This window comes from Trifolium pratense, linkage group LG5, assembly GCF_020283565.1.
Source record: "Trifolium pratense cultivar HEN17-A07 linkage group LG5, ARS_RC_1.1, whole genome shotgun sequence".
Taxonomy (NCBI): Eukaryota; Viridiplantae; Streptophyta; class Magnoliopsida; order Fabales; family Fabaceae; genus Trifolium; species Trifolium pratense.
In genome coordinates, this window is record NC_060063.1 from 45,246,608 (window position 1) to 45,271,911 (window position 25,304).

Here is a 25,304-nt window from a genome sequence, read left to right on the forward strand (position 1 = left end):
GTAGCTAGAGTAGCTTAGCTTAGCATAGATCCTAATTCATGTATATATAGATCATTAGTTGTACATTGTATTCATTCAATTCAATAATGAAAGCAATTTTACTTTCAATTCTCTCTTTCTATTAGATTCTAACAATGACTACGATTCTCCCGGAGGAAGTGATGATTGAAATCCTTAATAGGTTTGAATTGAACGATACTCTACAATTGAGGTGTGTTTGCAAATCGTGGAAATCGCTGGTTCTTGATCCTCAATTCATGAAGAACCACCTTCTCAAATTGCTCGATGATATCACCGTTCTATTTTCGAAGGCCAAGGAATTCTTCAACGCTTTCAAATCGCAGCATCTTATAAATAACCCGGTCATGCCTCAAGAACAAGAACAAGTAGACGGTGAAGAAGCAGCACAAGAAGATGCTGCTGCTGTTGACGATGTTGCTGCTGAAGATGAAGAAAAAGAAGAGAAAAAAGAAGAAGCTGAGAAACATTGGTTGGTGACTGCACTTGCTGTGTTGGATGGTGTTTTGGTAAATGTTCTTTCTCTCAAAGGGGATTTGAAATTTATCAACCTTGAGACGCAAATGCAACCTGTTGAGGATAGATTGAAGTGTCTCCGAAGCTTTATGCGAATTTATCTCAAGTCAGAAACATCTTCATCTTCTTCTGATTACTCTCTTTTGAAATGTTGCTACTGATTTTTAATTAGTTCTTTTCGAATGGATTAGTTAGTTAGTTAGTTAGTTTTTTTTTTTGAACCAAGTTAGTTAGTTAGTTAGTTAGTTGAATTTGAACTTCTTGCTATGATAATTGCAGAACCTATTCTTGCTATATCTTAATGTGAAATGTAAATTATTAATTACTATTAGGTCAATTCTTTGGTACACATTATGTTTCCGTTCCTATTCTAAAGACAGTTGTTTTACACTGACGTCCAACAAGAACTCGCCATATTGTCATATAAGTCTAATTTGTAACCGTTTTTAAAATAACTCCCAAATACTACATTCTCATTGAGCATAAGTGGCACTAGTAGTTCTTAATGAGGTAAATCTGTGTGTGGAAAAGTGGTACGTGCTCCAAATTTCTAGGAGGAGTCTGGCACCTTCCAAGGTAGTTGCTTTCTCTTGGAAGATACTTCTTAATAGAATTCCGTCTAAAATTAGGTGGTTTAGATGGAGGGTTGTGTTTTGTGTGTGGGGAATGAGGAATCTGCATTACATTCATTCATTGCAGCTAATTAGACTGAAATGTTGGATATTATTGCATACCGACACTCAGAAGTTGGATGATTTTGATACAGTTATTGGATGAAGGTTATGAATCTGATGGAACTCAAGTTTCGGAGAATGTTGATGATGAGCTACCTGTAGATATAATTGATCATCAGTAGTACAGGGACAGTGGTCAATCTGCGGATCATGAGGAGTCGAGGAGGTTGTGGATCGAAGTGGTGGTGATAAGAAGCAGACTAGTTCTGGTAATAATTTCCTTTAGTTTGTAATTGTATGTGAATCAAGTTCTTAAGCTTTTATGAGTTTTAGTTGGTGTCTATAAATTTAGTGATGTCATTAGTCTGATTGATGAATAGGAAGATTGAACCTTAAGTGTTACTGTTTTAGCTGGTGTCTATAAATGTAGTGATGACTATAAATTTAGTTGGTGTCTTTTTTACTGTGTTGTGATTTATTTGCAGATATCGAAATGATTAGTACTTTAAAGTATTATAGTATGATGAATTGTAGGTATCCTATCACCTATGATGTGTTCATATTCCATAATATTATGCTCCTAGTGTTTATGGAAGTGCTTGCCAATTGAAATTTTGAGCTGAATTTAACTTTTAAGTTTTTAATCTATTTTATTTTGTTGGAAAAGATATGATGAAATTGTATTATGATATTCTTGTAGCCACTTAAATATATGGTAATGTTGTAAAGTTAGTGCACAATGAGAACCAAAAGTGCCTCATAAATTTGCCTATTGCCTAACACTTAAAAATTTTATTAAACTAAGACAGACGTAGTTTGAAAGTGTTTATTGTTAGGAGATATCTATGGGATTTGATTTTACTATTACTACTCGTGAAAGAACAAGATTAACTTAAAACTAATGATGAAGCAGCTAATGAAAGAACACTTTGTAGCTGCGCTGAGGAACCTTCCGACACATAGCCAAACTCAGATCAAAGGACACAGGTAGACATGTTGCAGCATATATGGGGTAAATTGCAAATCTCAGCTGGGCTTCAACAATAAAGAAATGTCCTGCACATAATGAGACCAAAACAGATCCTATAGATGTGAAGAGTGTAGTCAACCCTATAAGAAGCTTTCTTGGTAAGTTAATAACAAAATATTTTTCTTCAAACCGAGATGTGAGTATGGAAAGAAACAAAACAAGGGCAGTGACAGAGGAGCAAAGTGCAACAAGTGATGCTACAACATAGAGTTTGAAAGCAGGCTTTTAAAGCCGTAGTGGTATACCGGATTCTTGATCAGGACCACCTGGGATAGCTGTTGAGGTTGTGAATGCAACAGTTGCAACAAGTGCTGCTACCACCGAGTAAGATTCTGCGGTTTTGGTGAGCCATTACCACCTTCTTTTACAAGTGGTGCATGTCTATCAATCCAGACTTGCTTTGCTGTTTTCCCATCCTTATTATAACGTTCATAGAAATTAGGCGGCATGGAGTTCTTAACAAGCTGAAAAACACCAACATTATGAGTAACTAGAATATTTTACTTTACCAATCAGCAATTTAATTAACCAGATTACAATGAAATCCACTTTACGCAAGACATATATATATATGGAGGGATCCGTTGACTCCAGGAGTAAGTCTCTATTGACTTACTCAGCTTAATAACTTGATGTCGGGATTATATTTTTTCAATCCAACCGTGAATTCAAAGATTTCATTGAATAGATCAACTCCACAAATTTTTATAAAAATTCAAAAAATGTAGTTATGTATTCAGACTATCGAAATTCAACGGTTTTTTTTTTAAGTTTGACGTACGTTCAATTGAAGTTATCGGAAAAAGTATCAAACGGTTTTGAATTTTTATAAAAATTTGTGGAGTTGATCTACTCAATGAGATCTTTGAATTCAACGGTTGAATTGAAGAAATATAATGTCGATATCGAGTTATTAAGCGGAGTAAGTCAATGGAGACTTACTTCTGGGGTCAACGGATCCCTCCTCTAAACTCTAAATTAGCAAGGTGCACCTTTTCACTTTGGAAAAAAAACCATTCATATTTATTATTTAAAACTAGTAACTTGAAGGATAGTTTTGTAACTTTCATTTAAATGTTCCTTAATTTGCACCCACTTTACTAATTTACACCCACTTTATTTATAAATTCCTTTATGTTTTTAAAGACATAAAACAACATTTTTTTTTTGTTTCTTTCAATCTTCTCTCACACAAAGCCACAACCAACTCATTCAGTTATCGGCTTTATATTTATTGACACCCATATTTGCTAAGTTCACGTCGTTGCGAACTTGCGATGCCCGGTAATATCTACAGCTTGTAATTATTTAGAACCAAATTTTTCAAGAGGAAGTATAGGAAACACATGAATTAAAATTACAATATTTTAGATCTATAATTAAAATTACAACAGGTTTTTTGTTTGTTTCAAAAGACATCAAATTGTCTTTTTTGATTTCCTAGGTTGTTTATTTATGTTGTATATATTTATAATTAAGTGGGTGTAAATTAGCAAATGAATGCAAAATATTTAATAAAATTTATCTAAATAATCCTCTATTTTATAGTGTAAAATAATTAAATGTCAAGATTTTTTTGTCAAAAATGAAAAGGTGTACCTTGCTAATTTAGACCTTCATGTTTTTAGGTGGGTCTAAATTAGCAAACCTCTCTCTCTCTATATATATATAGTATTTTGGTACGAGCGGAACTTGACTCGAATTCCTTAATCAATGTTTCATTTTGTGGATGGAAAAAATGTAATCAGATTCACAGAGTTGGTGATACTTCGCACCAATAACATGATCACCAAAAATGATAAGCTAGTTTGTGAAGATTTCTAATCTATTTAGGGGATAGATATTCAATACGTTATACTTATACCACTTGTATTCCCACTGCATTTGCATTGCAGCACCAGGTACACGCCAAGGCTTAAACCTCCTGTAAGTTGCAGCAAGATGCAATGCACTGTTGCCATTTGATATCAACTTGACGAAATGCAGTCTCTTTGATTACACTCCTCTTATTTAACAAACTGTATACATGAACAGAATGGATGTTATTCAGTTAAATCCGGATATAACTTAGTCATGAGATGTATTATCCGTAGTGATAGGCACCATGTGGCGGGAAATTGGAATGATATTTGGAAAATTTAAACTCCTCACAAAGCGCGTCACTTACTTTGGCGGTTGTGTTACTTGTGTAGGGGGTGTCTCCCAACGCAGTTTCAACTGACACAACGACATGTAGATTGTGATATGATATTTGCCCCATGTGTGATACTGAGGTAGAGGACGATATCCATGTGTTTTTTGGATGTGTAGCAACCCGCAGATGTTGGTTGACAACAGGTTTGTTGCAGTTACTACAGAACTAGGAAGCACCGACACTCTTCAGATTAGGTGTGTCCGTGTCGGACACGTGTCGGTGTCTGTGTCCGACACCGACACTTATGATTACACTAAATTATGCCACTTTTCCAAAATTTTATCGGTGTCGACGTGTCAGTGTCCGTGTCGTGTCCGGTGTCTGTGTCCGTGCTTCATAGCTACAGAATGCAGCGTACCAGCGCGGGACAACCGCAGACAGGGTGTTTGAAATATGTAGAAACGAGGATTGTGTGACAGTAGGGAGAGTAGCATCGTTATTTTGGTATAACCGAAACGACAAAATCTAGAATGACAATACTCAGTTACCGAGCCAAAATGGAAGAATGACGTTCGTCGTCTTGAACGAGTGTTTACCGTCTACCTACTGCAACATCACAATGTCGTTCTTGTTAAGGATCCTTGCCAGTTCGGTGGAGAAACCAGGTATGGGATGGATGACATGTAATGTTGATGTTGTGTTTGTCGTTGGTTCCGGTGTGACTTTCATGAGTCTTTGTATTTGCGATATCAATAGGCAGTTTGTGCCTGGTTTGACTCAATGACAACAACCTGTTTCTCCGTAGTGGAAGGCGAAACATGAGCTCTTTTACATGCTATGAAAGAGGCTAATCATCGTGGATTTGAGCGAGTTCAATTTAAAAGGACTCAAAATTGTAGGTTGACGCTATCCATTTGAGAAGACAGAGTAATGCAGAATTTAATTTAATTGTTAACGACATTATTCTTCTTATGTCATCTCATGTAATCTTTGAGGTTAAGTTTGTTAAGAGACAAACAAATTTTGTTATTCATACTTTTGTTAGGGTGACAAATGCTTTTCCATAGATTTAAAATTATTCGCTTATTAATTGAATGTTTATTACAGTAGAAACTCTTTAAATTAATAATGTCAGGACCGAAGAAATTTATTAATTTAGAGAGTTATTAATTTATCGATAAATTAATAATTATTAATTTAAAGAGTTTTTAAGTAATTATATTGTACATACCAAACAAAAAGACAAATTAGTCTATGCCTTGCAGCGAACCTTGAGACTCAACGTAAATTAGTAACTACTATGTTCATATGCATTGGAAATAGACAACTATTGAATCATATTTCAATAGAGTGTAATATTTTTTTTCAGTTTCTATGAATTATTAATTTATGATTTTCTTGGGACCGAAAATTATAAAGGGATCTCCCGAAAAATTATTATCTTACTCCCTCCGGTCCTTTTTATAAGGAACAATTTGGAAATAAAATTTGGTCATTTTTATAAGAAACAATCATTAAATTTATTCTTACAATTCCATTTTTACCCTTAATAAATTGTATCCATTCCAAAGTTATACATTAATTAGAGTGATATATTCCCTAAGGATAAATTAATACACCAAGGTTAGTTTTGGAATAGATTGTAAAATTTTAGAATTTTTATTAAGAAAGATAAATTTTTATCGAGTTTTTCAATTTTTTACATTGGCCCAAGTCTGGACCGGATAAATTTATTATTTTAGAGAGTTTATTAATTTACCGAGTATTAATTTAAAGAGTTTCTACTGTAGTTAATTTGGTTTAAAAAAAACTACTATCACTATAATAAAATTAATTACTATTTAATTTCCTTAAATACCTTCACTTAGGCCGATAATTTTACTAATTTAATGGACTAATCTGTCCTTTTCTCACGTCTACTGTCACTATAATAAAATTAATTACTATCTAATTTCCTCAAATACCCTCACTTAGACCATCTCTAATGGTGGGTACTTATATTTTTAAGTACTAGTACCTAATAGATACTCCCATTGGAGCAAAAGCAAAATTATACCTAATAGGTACTAGTTCTACAATAAGACATAGTACCTAAATAATTTTTATGGGACCCATTTAAAATGATGTTGAGTTATTGGATAAATGTGTTACTAGTGGGACCAATTTAGAACTTTTGAAAAGGTTTTGGGTTGGAGAAATTATGTACTTATTATGTACTATTATTAAAAAAATGATAAATAAATGATGTGTAAATGTGGGGCCCACTTAAGTACTCAAAAATGAGTAGCTCCATTGTGGATGCTCTTAGGCCGATAATTTTACTAATTTAATGCACAGTGCCGTCTCCGAGTATTTAGAGGTCCTGGACAAAAAATAAAAATGGACCCCTTATAAAAACATAATATATCTAAATCGTAAACAATTTCAATAACATCAAAAATAATCATTCAACAACAATAACATCATCATCAACAACAACTATGATATGAACTATCTTTTCCTATTTCTAATAATGAATAAAGAAGAAATTACCAATTTAAAAACGAAAACAATTGATCAATTAAATACTAACCTTGAATTTTGATTTTTTTTTCTTAGGGTTATGATTTTCCCCTTTAGTTTCAGTGAGAGAGATCGAGAAAGAGTGGAGAAGGAGGACGAAAAAATTCCCCTTTAGTTTTCATGGTGTGGTGAAGAAATTGGGTGATTCGGTGAAGCCGTGAACTTGAAGGGAGGATGAGAAAGTGAAAACGCTGAAGCTGTTAAAGGGTGAAGGGGTGAAAGAGAAAGTGGTTTAGACGCAATAAGTTAATAACCATCCTTGCCTTGATTTTTTTTTTGTCTAACTATGCTTTGTTGTTGGGCCATAATTGTTATTGGGCCATTATTGTTGCTACTTAAACCCCCCCAATATTACTACCTATTACCAATTTTTTTTTTTGTGGCCCCCTTTTTTTTGTGGCCCTGGGCTGGAGGCCTGGTAGTCCAGGCCCAAAACCGGCCCTGTTAATGCATAATCTGTCCTTTTCTCACGTTAATCGTCAAAAGCACTTTAGTAATAATTAGGCTTAATTAATCTATTGGTCCCTTAAAGACATTTTAGGTTTCACAATGGTCCCTTAAGGAAAAAAAGGCTCGGATTGGTCCCTTAAAGAAAAAAAGGTCTGGATTGGTCCCTTAAAGACATATATGTTTGTCATATTGGTCCTTTCCGTTAAATTTTAACTGCAAATATAACAAAAAATTCCAATGGTTAAACTTTTAAAAATTAATAAGGTTTTTGGTGGACCACTTACACTTAATGACATTCACAATCCAGTCAACTAAAACTAACGTTTTTTTGTAAAAAATTGACGGAAATGACCAATTGAGAAACTGATGTGTCTTTAAGGGACTAATCCGGACCTTTTTTTCTTTAAGGGACCATTATGAAACCTAAAATATCTTTAAGGGACCAAAAAACTAATTAAACCTAATAATTATTAATTATATTACACACCATTGTGGCAAAAAAAATTTATAAGACATTCTTTGACTAAATGCACTATTTATATGTCTTGTTTTGACCGTATTTTTCTAAAAGTATACAAACGTAAATATTATCATGTACGATCTTGTTTGATTTGTTACGATGTATATTTTTAAAATATCAAATTTCTATAATTTTTACTAATAGATAATTAAAGATATTTGTAATCAAAAGTATGTATTGACATACGTGCAGTGGTCAAAAAGTTTTATATTTTGGGACGGAGAGAATGTATTACACTATCATTGTTTTAATTGCGTTGGATGATTATATAGTCATATTTTAATTTAAAATTACATACTAAAACATGTACTGTAATTATAGTTTAATTTATCACAATTAACATAAAAACTATTAAGTACGTACATCTAATGGTTTTGGAGTACAACCCTCTGAAACCATTCCACGGCAAAATGGTTTTGGCATGATTAAGTACATACATCTAATGGTTTTGGAGTACATATCTCTGAAACCATTCCACAGCAAAATGGTTTTGGCATGATTTTAGTTTAAAACTAACTACTAAAACATTTAACCATACATAATACTCTAAAAATTATCCATAATCAATAAACTAAAACTCAATTAATCAAAGTTAATAAAAAATGTTTTTTAAGAAAAATTGGGGGCGCGCTAAGCAATTTAGGGACGCGCTAAGCAATATGGGGGCGCGCTAAGCAATCTAGGAGGCGCGCAAATCAATCTGGGATATTTATGCACCATAACTTTGCCCTCTGCATACCATACCAAAGTCTAATCCAATGCCATACTTCATTACTACTTCAACTACGGTTAGATATTGAAGTATTATTCTGATATAAGACAAATTCTAATATGCACCGCTTCTTTAATGGGTCTATAGTGAATCAGTATTTAAAAAAAAATTAAAATATTATTGATAATATGCACTTATGTTTAAAAGTAGAATTTAATGGTTATTTTAATTTTTATGATTGAAAATAATGACTTAATTGACACCGATTTAATTAAAATAACATATAATAAATATGTAATTCGTACTTAATTGACATTAATAATATTTTTTTTAGCCGCAAAAACGAGAAAAATCATAATTGTTTTTTTTTTTTAAAAAAATATTATTGACAATCTTTAAATTTATAATAATTTTAAGCATCGATCTACGGTGGACAAGATGTTAAACTCACTCATATCAAGTCACTCATATCGTTTGGTTTCAGTTGATTCATCAACCAATATCTGAATTCGATGACATACCTAGGCGTGTCTTCAATTCTATGATTCTTTTTTTTTAACAAGCCAAAATGACATATATATATATATGGGGGCTGCTAACTTAGACCCAGTTGGGTCTAAGTTAGCAAGGTGCACCTTTTCAGTTGGACAAAAATACCCATGTTTTTAATTTTTGAAAGAATAGAGCAACAGGGGCATTTTTGTAATTTACCCAACAGTACACGCGCCCCCACCTTCTTTTCCCACCCCCCAGGACACGTGTCACGCTATTATTGGACAAAATTCTCGCGCGTGCATCACACGCGCCGACAGGCGCGCGTGGTCTGAAGGATTTCGCGGAGAGAGAAAGCCTTTTGAAAAGGCAGACCACGTGTCAGCATATGATTGGCTGCGTTAATTTTTTTCCATTTAATACTTTAAACTCGATTATTTCGTCGTAAATTAATTTTTTATTTTTTATTTTTTCTACCAAAATTCATAATTTTTTTTCTCTACAAATAGAGACCTGGTTCGTTTGATTTGGACACAGAAAAAAAAACCCAATTTTTCACTACCTTAATCTCATTTTTCACTACCTTACATCAACTCACTGAAACCATTCTACCAGAAAAATGGTTTCAGAGTACAAATCTCTGAAACCATTCTACAAGCTAAATGATTTCAGAAGCAAATAACTAATAATCAACTTACTGAAACCATTCTACCAGCAAAATGGTTTCAGATTACAACTCTCTGAAACCATTGTACCAGATAAATGGTTTCAGAAGCAAACACAATTAATAAATTACTCACTGAAACCATTCTACCAGTAAAATGGTTTCAGAATACAACTATGTGAAACCATTCTACAAGCTAAATGGTTTCAGAAGCAAATAACTAATAATCAACTTACTGAAACCATTCTACCAGCAAAATGGTTTCAGATTACAACTCTCTGAAACCATTGTACCGAATAAATGGTTTCAGAAGCAAACACAATTAATAAATTACTCATTGAAACCATTCTACCAGTAAAATGGTTTCAGAAGCAAACATTAGTTTTTAATTACCGTTTTATCTCATTTAATTAACTAAAAATAGTTTCAGGTCTCCAAAAATTTCATAAAATATACCAAAAGTTCCAGAATATTATCTACTATTTTCCTGGTATAATGGTTTCAGTGAGTTGGTTGAGTGGTGCGTGTTAAATTACAACACACAAGTAACGTATTTAGTAGACAAAAAATGAGATTAAGGTAGTGAAAAATTGCGTTTTTTTTTCGGTGTCCAAATCAAACGAACCAAGTCTCTATTTGTAGACAAAAAAAAAATTATGAATTTTGGTATAAAAATAAAAAAATAAAAAATTAATTTACAACGAAATAATTGAGTTCAAAGTATTAAATGAACAAAAATCACGCCCAGCCAACCATTGTGTGACACGTGTCCTACTTTTAAAAAGCAAATTTTTCTCTCTCCAGGTTGTAATCCAGTGTGGCGCAGGCGCTGAAATCTGATGGATCAGGATGATCTGGGCTGTCTGATTGATCAGACAGTCTTGATGAGATCAGATCTTGGCTGTCTGATGGAAATCAACGGTCTGTAACCATGGTCCTTCGGTACGCGCGCGACACTGGATCCGCGTCTATTAATGGTTTCAGAAGGTGGGGCGCGTGTACTGTTGGTGTAAAATTACAGAAATGCCCCTGTTGCTCTATTCTTTAAAAAATTAAAAGAATGGGTATTTTGGTCCAATTGAAAATGTGCACCTTGCTAACTTAGACCTAACTAGGGTCTATGTTAGAAAACCCCTATATATATATATATATATATATATATATATAAGCAAATAGTCTACTCAGCACAAGACGTTCCAAAAGAGACTAAGAAGTGTTATAATAGAGTCAAAACACAAGAATCAAAAGAAACTAAAGAAGGCACAAACAAGTAATGGGACTAGACCACCAACTATGACAGTTCAAAGCTAAAGTACTACTCGTCGTTTTCAACCACCTATAAAAAAAATCTTGATGTTGTCCAACATATGATGCCCCGAACCTCTGAACATGCTGATACCTAGACGTGTCTTCAATTCTATGATTCTACTCTAGTACTATCTTTTGAAAGAACTCTCAAAGGATTTGTACACCACACAAGACTCCATGTTCAAGCCCTATATATGATCAATCTTATAGTATCTTTCAATCCAACGCGATTTTGTAATACGATTATTCGGTAAAGAATTATCAGAGGTGTTATATAAAAAATTTGACATCTTAGCGTCATTTGATCCTGATCCATATATAAATTAGTTGCGCTGCTTATTGTATATAAATTTAATTTTTTTGAACAGATTAATTTGTAGATTCATGAGTTTAAGATCATAAACACGTTACTTAAATAAAGCCGCTTTGAATTTGAGCAAATTAGTCCGAGTTAAACCTGAATTTAAACAAATTTAGATTAGATAAATTATGAGTTTAGTGATCAACCAATATCTGAATCCTATGAACATCCCTAGACGTGTCTTCAATTTTATGATTCTATCCTAAAGCAACTCTCAGAGGATTTGTACACCACAAGACTCCAAGTTCAAGCCCTATGGACCACGTACGATTGGTTTCTATCATTATCTTGTGTAATGAGTACCATACCATCATCATCTCCTTCTTAATTAACCGGTTACCTATCTTTTTTCCTTTTTCCAAGGTACGTACAAGATATTAGTTTTTTTTTTGTTTAATTGTTTCCTTCTGAAAAATATTTTCTTATACAATGATCAATTCACTTCCAGAACAGCTAGAAGGAGGGGGCAGATGCAACGTCTCTTCTAACCCTTTAGCCTCGACTGAACGACAATTTTTTCAATGCACTTAAAAAAATCTCATATCGTTTGGAAATCAAGATTAAGAATAATTTATATACGATACTCAAATACTTTAATTTACTGAAACCACTTTTATAATAAACAAAACCGTAACGCTCACATACGGCATAAAGCAGACAATACCCAAAACCTTATTTGTTCATATATATTCACATATATGATAACCACCCAACACATTACTTTCTCTCATTTTCACTCTCTATTTTCCTTTTAGCCGGAGCTCTGTTGTTGGAACACACTGTCGGTCATTAGAACTCCACTATAAAACACATCAAACCGCATTTACATGCCTCTTTCCACCTCCAATAAAGTAGTAAAAAATTGTATCTTTCATTTTTATTCAAGAAAAAAAATATAACCAATTTGAAGTGAAAGGGTTTACCACATGAATTATTAATAAACAAATTCAAAAATTAAAATTCATAGTACACCATACACCACATACTTCACAAGCAACATTTCTTTTGGCACAATGTTAAATAACAAATAGTTAGATACACACATCAAAATACATATAATATATATGGCCATGTAGAGTGGTTCAAGCAGTGTACAATATATAATTCAGGAATAATATTATAACGAATACAAATTTTACAAAATTTACCGTTGGATTGAAAATTTATATTATTTAGATTATTCATATTTTTTTTAGAAAAATTAAAAATCATTTGATATATTATTGATACTCATTAAGATTAACATTATTCAATAAAAATTTATAAATTGTTAATTTTAATGGTTCTCAATAACGTATCAAATAATTTTTAATTTCTCTAAAAATATTTATGGATATTATCAATATGATATAAACTTTCAATTCAACAGTGAGTTTTGTAAAATTCGTATTCCTTATCCTGATATTCATTGTGCACTTTGCACCACTTAAAAACAAAGTGTTTAAATTAAATTTGTACATTCAATTTTGTCAAAAAATAAATAAATTTGTACATTCAATTAATTATTTATGTATTTTTCCATATTTATGTATATGTTACATTAACTTGAGTATATTGATTATCTCGTTTTCATTTATATGTACTTCTAGTTTAGCAATAAAATTTCATTGCTCACACTTCAGAAATGTGTCAATTTTTTATGTTAAATTATTTTACTAAATAATATAAAAAGAATGTTTCTCAAAATTTTGTTTTGACTAAATGTTTCTCACCTTATTTAAAATAAGGAAAATGCCGGCATGATAATGGGGCGGGACGGAGACGAATTTTGCTCTCCCTAAACTCAAACTCATAAAGTTCGGGTTTCCCCAAACTCATCCCAAATTCGAGCGTAGATAAAAAGTATAACTCCAAACCCTTACCCAACGGGTTTCGGGTATCTCCGTTAAGCCTCTTTCCACATAAATTTAGATTGTATTTTAGTAATTTTTATTAAAAAAAGTTAAATGTCCAAAATTATTTTCTCACCAATATTTTTTTAAATAAAGAAGGAAATAGAGAAAATGGTTTGTATAATACTCAAATTAAAAATAAGAAATAAACATATGAATGTAATTTAAGATATTGTTTAAACGTTTTTAATTTAAAAAAGGTGAAATTTAATTTTTTGTATAAGCAGGGCGGGTTCGGGACGAGTTCTGGGTGGGTATCAATGTACTCATTACACGCTCCAACCCCATCCTTTGAAATTGTGAAAAACCCAAATCCGAACTCAAACTCAGTCAACTCGGGTTTTCCCCGTCGAAGCAGGTATGATTTGGACGGGTACCCGCGTGTATGAGTTTTATTGTCATGCATATACCTCCATGACACTAGTTAAGTATACCAATATAAAAAATTGATCTTGGAACTTATACATGCAATATACTAAAGATGTAAAAAGTCATTTTTCTATCATTAATTTATCTTTTTATTTTTTTATGCTTAACTAGTGTCACGAGACACTATTTAGCTTTATCTTTAAAATAAAGAGAATGATAATATCAAACAAGTACAATTGTATTCTTAATTAGTCGGCTGGCTATCATTACATTACATTAATTAGGATTCAGGTGCAGTACAATAAACCAAATAACCAACGAATGTTGTAATAAAATAAAGAAAAAAACCAATATAATAAAAGTCACGGGAATAGGATTTTCTATGGTTACTGTATTCTGCATTAACTGATCTCAACCGTCCGATTTGAAATAGGTAGTTGAAATTTATTTAATCATGAAACTGTATGAAACATCAGAACCATCTGATCTTTAATGAATGACTGAGATCTAATACCGTGTAAAACTGTGTGAAAAATAAACAACATAGAATTTAGAGTCACTGATGTATACACTTTTACAGTTGTACATCAAAGAGTTATTCATTGTCTATCATCATAAATAAAAGCCGTTGAGCAATGCTAACGTAACTAAACTTGCTTGTTTCATGAAACTCCATATATAGTGTGAAACAACTTACACAAAAATTTCATAGTTGCTAATTTTGCAAATCTACTTGTCTTTTCTTTTGCCTAGAATATATCTTTGCAATACATATTATTAAGAGATATAATATAAGATGTGGAGGTTGAAGATAGGTGATGGTGGAAAGGACCCAAACATATTCAGCACCAATAACTTTGTAGGGAGGCAGACATGGGAGTTTGATCCTCATGCTGGTACTCCTGAGGAGAGAGCTCAAGTTGAAAAAGCTCGTCAACATTTCTACGACAATCGATTCAAAGTTAAGTCGTGTAGTGACCTTCTTTGGCGTCTTCAGGTAATTATCTCTCCGTTGTAGCAAATAAAATGTCAGGGCCAGCCCTGTGAGTGTGCAAAGTGTGCCACCGCGCAGGGCCTCAAATATTTAGGGGGCCTCCGATTGTTTATATCGGTTTATTAAAAAATTTATATATGTAAAAAAAATTAATGACTTTACTATTACAAAAAATATTTTATTACTCAAGAAAAAGAAAATTTAATAGACACAGTTTTAATTTTATAAGTAACTTGCGGTTGATTGTAAAAAACAAAGCAACATTACAAAAAAGTTTTTTTTTTTTTTTTTCTGAAGGAAATGTAAAGTTGATAATGATATTAGATTGAAAATGTATTTTAATGTTATTGATTAAAATATGTTGGTTTTACATGTTATTTACTATGATGACTATTTTTTATGTTATTTACAATTTAAATAGAGAATGACTTTTTAAAAAAAAATTATATTTTTATTCAAGATTCATTTTTAATTTTCAAACAGGGCCTCCAAATACTCGGGACCGGCCCTGTAAAATGTACATACATATGCATATATATCTTTCTAGAGATGTTCATCAACTAGTCATATAAGCTCAACACATCTAAAGATAACTACTTAAAACTAATTGTAAGTTGGTTCCGTGGTGATTGACGTTTGACTTGTTAGGGAGGATCATAGTTCGATCTCCCGTAATTATGATTGAGAGGAAACTGGAACTACTTAATGTCATAACTGACATCCGAACCAAATTAGATGGTCTAGTAGAACGGATACTGGTGATGGAAAAAAAAAAAACTTAAATTTTGTATTGATCAAGTTCAATGCAAAATTTCAATAGCTGGGTAGGAAAAAATGATTACTACCGAAACAACTAAAAACACTAATGTTATCTCATTGGATTTGGTCTTATTTTTGTTTCTTTTGTTCAAAATTCAATCAAATTCAAATTTGTTATAAGCATACAAATCTCATTTGATAGTAATATTATGGACTAAATTGACCAATAAAAAATATATTTTGAGGACTAAATTAATTATTTAAAAACAAATTTGAGAACTAAAATAACTAATAAAAAAGACATTTATGAATCTGATTGCCATTTTAATACATTCAGAAACTAAAGTGGCACCGGATTATACATTCAAATTAAGATCAAAATTGTAGTTTGTCCCTTCTGGATATTGATAACCCCAATCTAACTTTTTTCTATTTATTACAAAATATTGAAAAATATACATAAATGATCACAAGTATTTGGTCACTTGATCACAGTCATATAAAAATACATATTAGTTAGGGTTAAATATGTTTTTGGTCCCTATAATTTCACAGAATTTTCGTTTTAGTCCCTGAAGTTTGTTTTCACACTTTTTAGTCTCTAAAGTTTCATCACTCAATGTTTCTAGTCCCTGCCCTCCACATGAGTTAATGAATGATGACGTGGCAGTGCCACATCACTACCACGTCACTGCCACATGTATTTTTTATTTTTTATTTTTTGGCCTGCCATGTCACCCATCAGTTTTTTTTATTTTATTTTTTTTCCAGATTTTTTTTTTTGGCAATCTCATTCCCAATTAAAAAAAAATAGTTTGTTAAAGATTTGTTTTTTTAGTTTGTTAATGTTAATAATTAACGATACTAAACTTAGCAAAGCAACCATCAGACACAACACTTTAGCCAGATTTTTTTTGTTATGTTTATTTTGTTTTGTGCTTATAAAAAAATGTTTATTTTGTTTTTTTTAAAGTTAAATTAAATTTATTTTTTAGTAAAAATAGGTGTCAAGTCTGTTAAAATTTTAACAGCCAAGACTAAAAGTGTTAATGGAAAAAAAATGTAGGATATTTTTTCACCGTAAAAAAAATATAGGGACTAAAAACGTATTCAACCCATTTAATTATTAACATTAACAAACTAAAAAAAATATTTAACAAACTAATTTTTCTTTTCTTTTTTTAATTGGGGATTGCAAAAAAACAATCTGGAAAAAAAATTGAAAAAAAAGCTGACAAAAATATATTGTTTTTACAAAATTGATTGGTGACGTGGCGAGTCCAAAAAAATATTTTTATAATTTCTTTTACGGAACTTGTGTATGTGGGATTGCGATTAATGTACTATCCTGTATTAAATCATTTTCATCTCATCAGCATGAGAAGGAATCATGTGAAGAAATCTATCCGACACAGGACAAATTACACATTAACTAACTAGCTGTCTGGACTAGGATGGGTGATCTTACATGGGAGAAATACTTGTCTTGTTCATCTCGTCACTTTTTTGTACAATCAAAAAAGGAAATGATTTTAGAACGATAAATCACACATACTGTTTTTTTTTGGTCAATTTGTTTTAATTTTTTTATTATTTTTGCAACACAAACAATGAGTTGTACCGTTAACCACCTTTACAAATATCTATGGTAAAATAAATAAAGTGACAACGATAACTTTTTGTACAATAAAAAAGTTAGCTGTCAAAGTAAATTTGGTTTGGAAGTACTCTCTTTTGACTTCAACTATATGCAATAGTGAATAAAATAAATGATACATTTGGCCTTAATTTTGGACCAAATATATATAAACTGTTTTTGAATCACTAACTTTTGTTTATAACTAAAGCACAAAGAGTACATTTTTAAACACAATTGTTATGGTGGACCTTATTTATTAGAAATTTTAATAAATATCGATAATATTATTTAAAATATAAAACAAAAAAGCAGAACAAAAAAAAATTATTTACACCTTTACTTTTCTAGCTCCAGATGCGCTGTGAATATTTTGAAAGGAATTTAAAATGTCATGCATATAGAAATGTGGTCTCTTCTAGGTGTCAAGATGTATTATTCAAAAAGATTGATTTTGTCATCTAGAAATAATTAGCGGCACAGCATTGTTGCTTGTTTTCATTCAAGTGTAATTATTTTACATATATAATCCTAAAAAAAATGGAAAAAAAAAAACTTAACAATTCATGTGGCTGAAGTAAAAATAATAATAAAAAAGACATGGTGTGTGGCGGTAATATATATGATAAAAAAAAGTCAATCAAAGTATGGGTAAAGTGTGGCATTTAGGGAATTAAATTTCAAAAGGTGGTATAATTGGAATATTAGTTTTTTTTTTTTATTTTTGAAACAAATTGGAATATTAGTTTTAAAAGGTGGTATTTGGGTCAAAAAAGCCGACTTTCACCATATGTTTTGTTTGCAAGCTGTTTGGTTAATTATCATAAACTTTTGTATATATATCCTATATATAAAGAGGAGAACAAACAAACTGAAATCAGTTAGTTAAGCATGTTGAATTATGTGTTACCCCTCCAGATACAAATATAAGAAGAAAAGAAACATTTTAAATTTTGGACATAAATATAAGCAAAAATCAACTACTTTTAAACTAATTAATACTATTATTTTTAATATACCCTTATTTAATCATTTCACTTTTCAAAGGTTTATGTGATTTCCAAGACATAAATCACTTTTCAAAGGATAATATAGTAAACTTTCTAAGACATAAAATTAACTACACTTAACTAAATTTCTTAAACACCTATTACCAAAAAAAAAAAAATAACTTAAACACCGTGTAAACAGTTATTTTTTCTTATATTTGTGTCCGGAGGGAGTAATTAGTTTGATATTGACTAAGTAGATGTTTTGTGAGCTCTTTTAAATGAAAATATAAACATACTACTTTTTAAAGTATTTTTATATTTTTTAATAAATTTACTTGTTCCTTGTGTGTTTTTATATGTAGATTCTGAGAGAAAATAATTTTAAACAAACAATAACAAGTGTAAAGATTGAAGATGAAGACGAAGTAACAGAAGAAAAAGTTAGAACCACGTTAAAAAGAGCAGTTTATCATCTATCAGCACTTCAGTCTACTGATGGCCATTGGCCTGCTCTAAATGCGGGGCCTCTTTTTTATTTTCCTCCTTTGGTAAGTAATACTTCAAATAAAATAGTTAAATTTGATACATTTATACAACTTATAACTTGCTTAATAAGTCACTTATAGGTTCACAATAAATGTCAAAAGTAGAAGACTTATATATATAATAGTAAGGGTCCGTTTAGATTTAGCTTATTTTTGAATTTATAAAAATAGTTTATGTAAATAAATAAACTTTTATTTTAATTCATTAGTTTTCACTAACAAAAATTGTATCTCTATAAATTTAACAATCTACTATACTATCACTGCTATGGAAGGGGTCTTGCATGTTTGAGTTGAATACAATGGATTTTAATTTGTGGTTTCTCTCACAATCTCAAAATAAAAAATACACTGCTGCCTATAGCTTGTTATAAGTACACCGAAAATATATGCTCAATTGTGAGATATCAATTTCTTAAATAATTTTTAGTTATTTCAAAAGATTAACATCTACAATCTCATGTAGCCTTTGTTTGGTTGAGATGATTTAGAGAAGAGAGAAATAAGGGAGAAAGAAAAAGAGTAGAAATGGGTGACTTCTCCTGTTTGGTTTATAAGAGAAAGAGAGAAGAGAGACATAATTTTGTAGGACCGACAACTTTTTTCAATCTCCTCACTCCAGCCAAGAAAGTGAGAAGAAGAGTCTCTTTTTCATCTATTTCCACTATTGCCCTCGTCTCTTTCTTCTTTGTTCACTCTACCATCTCTATGTTTTCCATCAATTCATTCATTCCTTATGGGTCATGTTAACTTGTGCCCTATGGGTATATTAATACAACACAAGTTCAATAAATATTTTCTACATTTATCTTCTTAACATGTGCTTTAAGGGCACAAGTTAACATTCTCCTTGTTTAAATCGGAACATAAATAATTAATTTGGTTATATAATAATTTTATTAATTTAAAGTTGAAAAATGTTAAAAAAACTAACATGATAAAAATACTAGAAGTTATTTAATAGATGAATGAAATTAAAAATTAAATAAATTTTTATTGAAAGTTTTTTAATTAGGGGCATACTGGTAATTTTAAAAATAATCTACACTTCTCTCCTTCTATTTCTCTCTTCTTTCTCTTAAACCAATCAATGCATCAAATCTACTCTATTTCTCATCTCTTTCTCTCTTCACTTACTCTCCTCTCACCTATTTCTCTCTTCTCACAACCAATCACACCCATAAGAATAGCTATCTCAACTTAAACAAAAAGTAATCTTATGAACTTTTTCGGTGGTGTTTCATATTTCATTTGTGAATGCATTACAATTAATATAAGTGTAACTTTTTAATAAATAAATAAATAAAGAAATCACGTGTGTAACTTTATGTGTAATCAAGATTAACTTTTCCACTTAAAATATTGCAGGTCTTTTGTATGTACGTTACAGGACATCTTGATTCAGTGTTCCCCGAAGAGTATCAGAGAGAGATTCTTCGTTACATATATTGTCATCAGGTATTGTTGTGAGTTCTACATTCAAATAAGATATGCCTTGAAAATGTTTTTCTTAGTGGGAGACTTCCCCCACCTTATACCAAACCGATTTTCTAGAATTGAATTAGATCTGAACTAAATTTTAGGATGATACCAGATTTATCCAAGATCAGTTTGACCAACCACTAATATTAGACCAGTCGGGATATGTTATAGATGTCCAATCCTATGTGCATGAGAGTGTGTTATGAGAGCCTCACATTTATGAGATATGACATGGAAAATGTGTGTAAAAGTAAGAGACATCTTTCACCTTATAAGTTGTTTTTATAGGATTAATCTAACCCTAATTTTATCCACTCACCAAGCTCAACGGTGTTAGGATAAGAGGGTGTATTAGGAAAAGCCTAATTCCCACATCAAAAACATTAGGTCTAAAAATAGTTTATAAAGAGTGACACACACCCCCACACACACACACATTACATGTGTTGGTTTTGTTGGAATAATTTAAACTCAATATACAAACCTAAGAGGGTACGTATAAGAGTGTCCATTGGACCGCCAGCTATTGGCCGCATTACATATGTCAAGTCTTGGGCATGAGTGAGTGTGTTGAGAGTTCCATATTGAATATTATTGCCTGAAAATGTATTTATAAGTGGGAACATTCCTCACCTTACAAGTCGATCTTGTAAGGTTGAGTTAGGTCCAACCCAAATTTAAGAGGCATGCTTGTTCTATTTCAAGACTTATTAAGCATGATGGAAAAAGCAAGAAAATTAATTAATTAACTTTGTCATTTTGCTCAACTATGAATACTTTGAAATATATCCATGCAAAAAACTAACTTTTAATGTTGGCCATGTTGCATTTTCATTTGAAGAATGAAGATGGAGGGTGGGGACTGCACGTTGAGGGTCACAGTATCATGTTTTGTACTGTACTCAACTATATATGTATGCGAATACTTGGAGTAGGTCCAAATGGAGGTAAAGAAAATGCTTGTGCCAGAGCAAGAAAATGGATTAATGATCATGGTGGTGTGACACATGTACCTTCATGGGGAAAAATTTGGCTCTCGGTAACATTTTATCTAATTAATATAAAATATAAATATGCATAAAATAGTATATACCTATATATGTTGCTAATTTGATTGAATATTGAAACTACAGATACTTGGTATCTTTGATTGGTGTGCAAGCAACCCAATGCCCCCTGAGTTTTGGATGCTTCCCTCATTTCTTCTTAAGCATCCAGGTTGAACTAATTTGATTGAATATAATTTTTTCATTTTTAAATTAAGTGTTTATATTCTATCTCATTTTTATGTTGTACTAAACACAGCCAGAATGTTGTGTTATTGTCGATTGGTATACATGCCTATGTCTTACTTGTATGGGAAGAGATTTGTGGGTCCAATCACACCACTCATCTTAAAGTTGAGAGAAGAACTCCTTACTCAACCTTATGAAAGAGTTGATTGGAAAACAGTCCGTCACCAATGTGCTAAGGTGAGGGATATTATCTTTAATTAACCACAATGTGTGCGCGCGCGCACACACACTCACACATGTCCTCTGTATCATATATATGAGTGATAATTGTTCATTTTATATATTATCACAGGAAGATCTTTACTATCCCCATCCTTTGATACAAGATCTAATATGGGATAGTTTATACATAGTCATGGAGCCAATAATGACTCATTGGCCGTTTAACAAGTTGGTTAGAGAAAAAGCTCTCCAAATTGTAATGAAGCATATCCACTATGAAGATGAGAATAGTCGATACATAACCATTGGATGTGTGGAAAAGGTAGTTAATTATCATAATAGTCGATACACTATGAAGAGTTTAATTTTATCGTCAATAAATAATGTGTCACTTTAGAAGTGGTTATAATTAAAGTGAAACATTTTATTGATCCGATGATTATGATTGATTGATGTGTAAAAAATCTTTACAGTAACAATGTATATGAATTATATCATAATAATATATTTGACCATATATATGCATCAATTAAATTGAAATATAAAACTGTTATGTTAAAGGTGATTAATTCATTCAAATGAATTTTTTTTCTTCTTCCAGGTTTTGTGCATACTAGCTTGTTGGGTGGAAGATCCAAATGGAGATGCTTTCAAGAAGCATCTTGCAAGGCTCTCAGATTACTTATGTGTTTCAGAAGATGGAATGACCCTGCATGTATAAATTATATTACCATATTTTAATGCAAGTTAATTGCTAGAATTACTTATATTACATCATCATATATAAATTGACCTATTTATATAATGCAGAGTTTTGGTAGCCAAACATGGGATGCTAGTTTGATCATTCAAGCTTTGCTTGCCACTAATCTAATGGAAGATATTGGTCCAACACTTGCTAAAGGACATGAATTCATCAAAAAATCTCAGGTGTGCTTAATTTTAGTGACAAGAACATTACATTAGTTACCTTCTTTAATTTAAGGAAAGTAAACTCCTATAGTTAGTGTTCATTAGACAATTGCTATGATACTATTCAATTTACAGGTTAGGGACAACCCTTCAGGAGATTTTAAGAGCATGTATCGTCATATCTCTAAAGGATCATGGACCTTCTCTGATAAAGATCATGGATGGCAAGTTTCTGATTGCACTGCAGAAGGTTTAAAGGTAACTAACTAACTAACTAACTAACAAACTACATATGTGACTGTTGTCTACTTTTATAATCACAAACAAAATACAAATATTTGTCAATTATTTCTTCGTCTGTTTTAGTGTTGTCTGCTTTTATCAATGTTGCCTTCGGAGATTGTGGGGGAAAAGATGGAACCTGAAAGGTTATATGATTCAGTCAATATCCTATTATCACTTCAGGCAAGTACTATATACTAATCTCTCCATTCTTTTATATTTGGTCAGCCAAAAGTGAGAGGTTGCACAAAGAGTACTTTGATCAATAGTTATTTTTAATTTTCTTATGCTACATGGTTAACTTTTGAGGCATTGTTGCAGGGTAAAAAGGGTGGTTTACCAGCTTGGGAGCCATCAGAAGCTGTAGAATGGTTGGAAGTAAGCATTATTCTATATGTGAATGAGTACCAATCTACTATCTCTTCATTTCAAAATAGTATTTATTTACACTATATGAATTAATTAGATTTGTTATTAATTTTCAGCTACTCAATCCAATAGAGTTTCTTGAGGAAATTGTAGTTGAGCGTGAATATGTTGAATGCACTGCATCATCAATTCAAGCACTGGTTTTGTTTAAAAAATTATATCCTGAGCATAGAAAGAAAGAGGTAGAGAGTTTCATTGCAAAGGCAGTTCGATTTATTGAAAATAAACAAACAAGTGATGGTTCATGGTATGGAAATTGGGGAATTTGCTTCACTTATGGTTCTTGGTTTGCACTTGGTGGTCTAGCGGCCGCTGGCAAGACTTATGACAATTGTGCTGCCATTCGCAAAGCTGTTAAATTTTTGCTTACAACACAAAGAGAAGATGGTGGGTGGGGGGAGAGCCATCTTTCAAGCTCAAAAAAGGTTCGTCGTTGAATTATTCTATATTATCTACTAATTAATTAACTAAAAGGTATTGCATGGAGTATTTTCAAAATGATAGATATTTAGAACATATTTTTAAAATCTGCACGAATGATAGATATTTGTGTCTCTAATCTTTTAATCAAGCGTTCAATCTCTGTCTGGTGCATATAAACACAAACAATGCAATGCAGATATATGTACCTCTTGAAGGAAGCCAATCAAATATTGTGCAGACAGCGTGGGCTCTTATGGGTTTAATTCATGCCGGCCAGGTATCTTCACCTTATCGCAAATTAAAATTAAAATGCTTAGTTACCACTCACATGAATCTTAGAATAAGATTAATTCCTATGTACAGGTAGAGAGAGACCCTACTCCTCTTCATCGTGCTGTAAAATTGATCATCAATTTCCAACAAGAAGAGGGTGATTGGCCTCAACAGGTTTATCTCAATTGTTTGATATTTTTGATTTGATATTATGGCTCTTGTATATTTATGCTTTCACTATAGGAAAAATTAGTTGGGCTTAATAACCTAGGCCAAGTTACTTGCAAGAGCTAGTTGGGCTTAAGTTAGTTTTTTTCCTTTCAAATTTGGTATCCGGCCCAATAATCGACTATTATGGGGGATCAATTCCACCGTCCACTAACAGGGGATTCAATTGAAGACAGATCAAAATTCTGTATGAATGAACTGTACGCTAATTAAGGATAAATAGGCAGAACTCGCGGAATACTGACCTGATGGGGAGCAATCTCCACAACCCCTCTTGTTTTGTCTGAAACATCATTTATAATATAAATTGTGATTGAAAAAAGATACTATACCCTATTATTTCTTGAGTAAAAAAACATGTACATATACTATTTATGATTTATTATTTTTTTTATGTCACTAATTATATTTTAATTTGTCATGACAGGAACTCACAGGAGTATTCATGAAAAATTGCATGCTGCATTATGCACTATACAGGGATATATTTCCAATGTGGGCTCTAGCTGAATATCGTAGACGGATTATGTTGACTTCCACCGCAGTTTAAAGTGAAATCCTGTCCTGTCCTGTGCATAAAAGGAAAAACCATATCAATAAAGAATCAGGCAAAACTATCAATGTGCAGACCAAAAAGTAGCCAATACTGGTTTTATTATCTATTAATCAGAATTGAAGCTATAATAAGGCCATAACAATTAAAAGAAATATATAGAGGGTTGTGTAAACTTAAGGAATCATAGAAAGGTGTATTACTTTTCTATGAATTCATATCCAACAGGAGGGACCCTTATATTGCTGTAATTACATGAACTGTTGTTAAGGACTTAAGGTAACTTGCTCAGTTGAAATCTCTCCTTTTTATTGGCATGTCACTTATAGATTGCTTTTGGCATTATTGCTTCAGCATATCAAGATGCATGCTCTAATGAATTTGCATTGCTTCAGTTGAAAATAAATTATGAACATTGAGGCTTGTACAAAACTAGCAATATAAATATGTAATATAGCATACCATATAAAAAGATAACCATGAAATAGTAATAGACCATAATGAAGATAATTAAAACATCTCCTTAGTATCTATATAGAGATTTTGCACCCAAGACACATTAAGGACATGTTTGAAACAATTTTGATTTTTAGTTTTTAAAATGTGCTTTAGAAATTATTTTTAAGAAAAGAAAAAT

The 25,304-nt window shown here is 31.7% G+C and overlaps 1 protein-coding gene and 1 pseudogene across 4 annotated transcripts; one reads left to right on the forward strand and one right to left on the reverse strand.

Moving 5' to 3' along the window:
- Positions 1–2,121: 2,121 nt before the first annotated feature.
- LOC123886767 lies at positions 2,122–4,470 on the reverse strand (annotated as a pseudogene).
- Positions 4,471–14,238: 9,768 nt separating this feature from the next.
- Positions 14,239–24,989, forward strand: LOC123885848 (mixed-amyrin synthase). Of its 4 annotated transcripts, none has more exons than XM_045935178.1 (16): positions 14,239–14,699; positions 18,446–18,631; positions 19,997–20,086; positions 20,952–21,149; positions 21,244–21,328; positions 21,416–21,582; positions 21,698–21,889; positions 22,169–22,282; positions 22,378–22,497; positions 22,615–22,737; positions 22,846–22,944; positions 23,083–23,139; positions 23,247–23,615; positions 23,810–23,890; positions 23,977–24,060; positions 24,542–24,989. In XM_045935178.1, the coding sequence occupies exons 1-16, from the start codon at positions 14,499–14,501 to the stop codon at positions 24,662–24,664; spliced, it is 2,289 nt and encodes a 762-aa protein (XP_045791134.1). In that variant the 5' UTR covers positions 14,239–14,498; the 3' UTR covers positions 24,665–24,989. The 4 variants fall into 4 exon arrangements, 3 of the variants coding, with proteins under 3 accessions (XP_045791134.1, XP_045791135.1, XP_045791136.1); XM_045935179.1 differs by lacking the exon at positions 24,542–24,989 and adding an exon at positions 24,272–24,405 and having other exon boundaries at positions 14,347–14,699; XR_006801269.1 differs by lacking the exon at positions 24,542–24,989 and having other exon boundaries at positions 14,345–14,699; positions 23,247–23,614; positions 23,808–23,890.
- Positions 24,990–25,304: the final 315 nt, after the last annotated feature.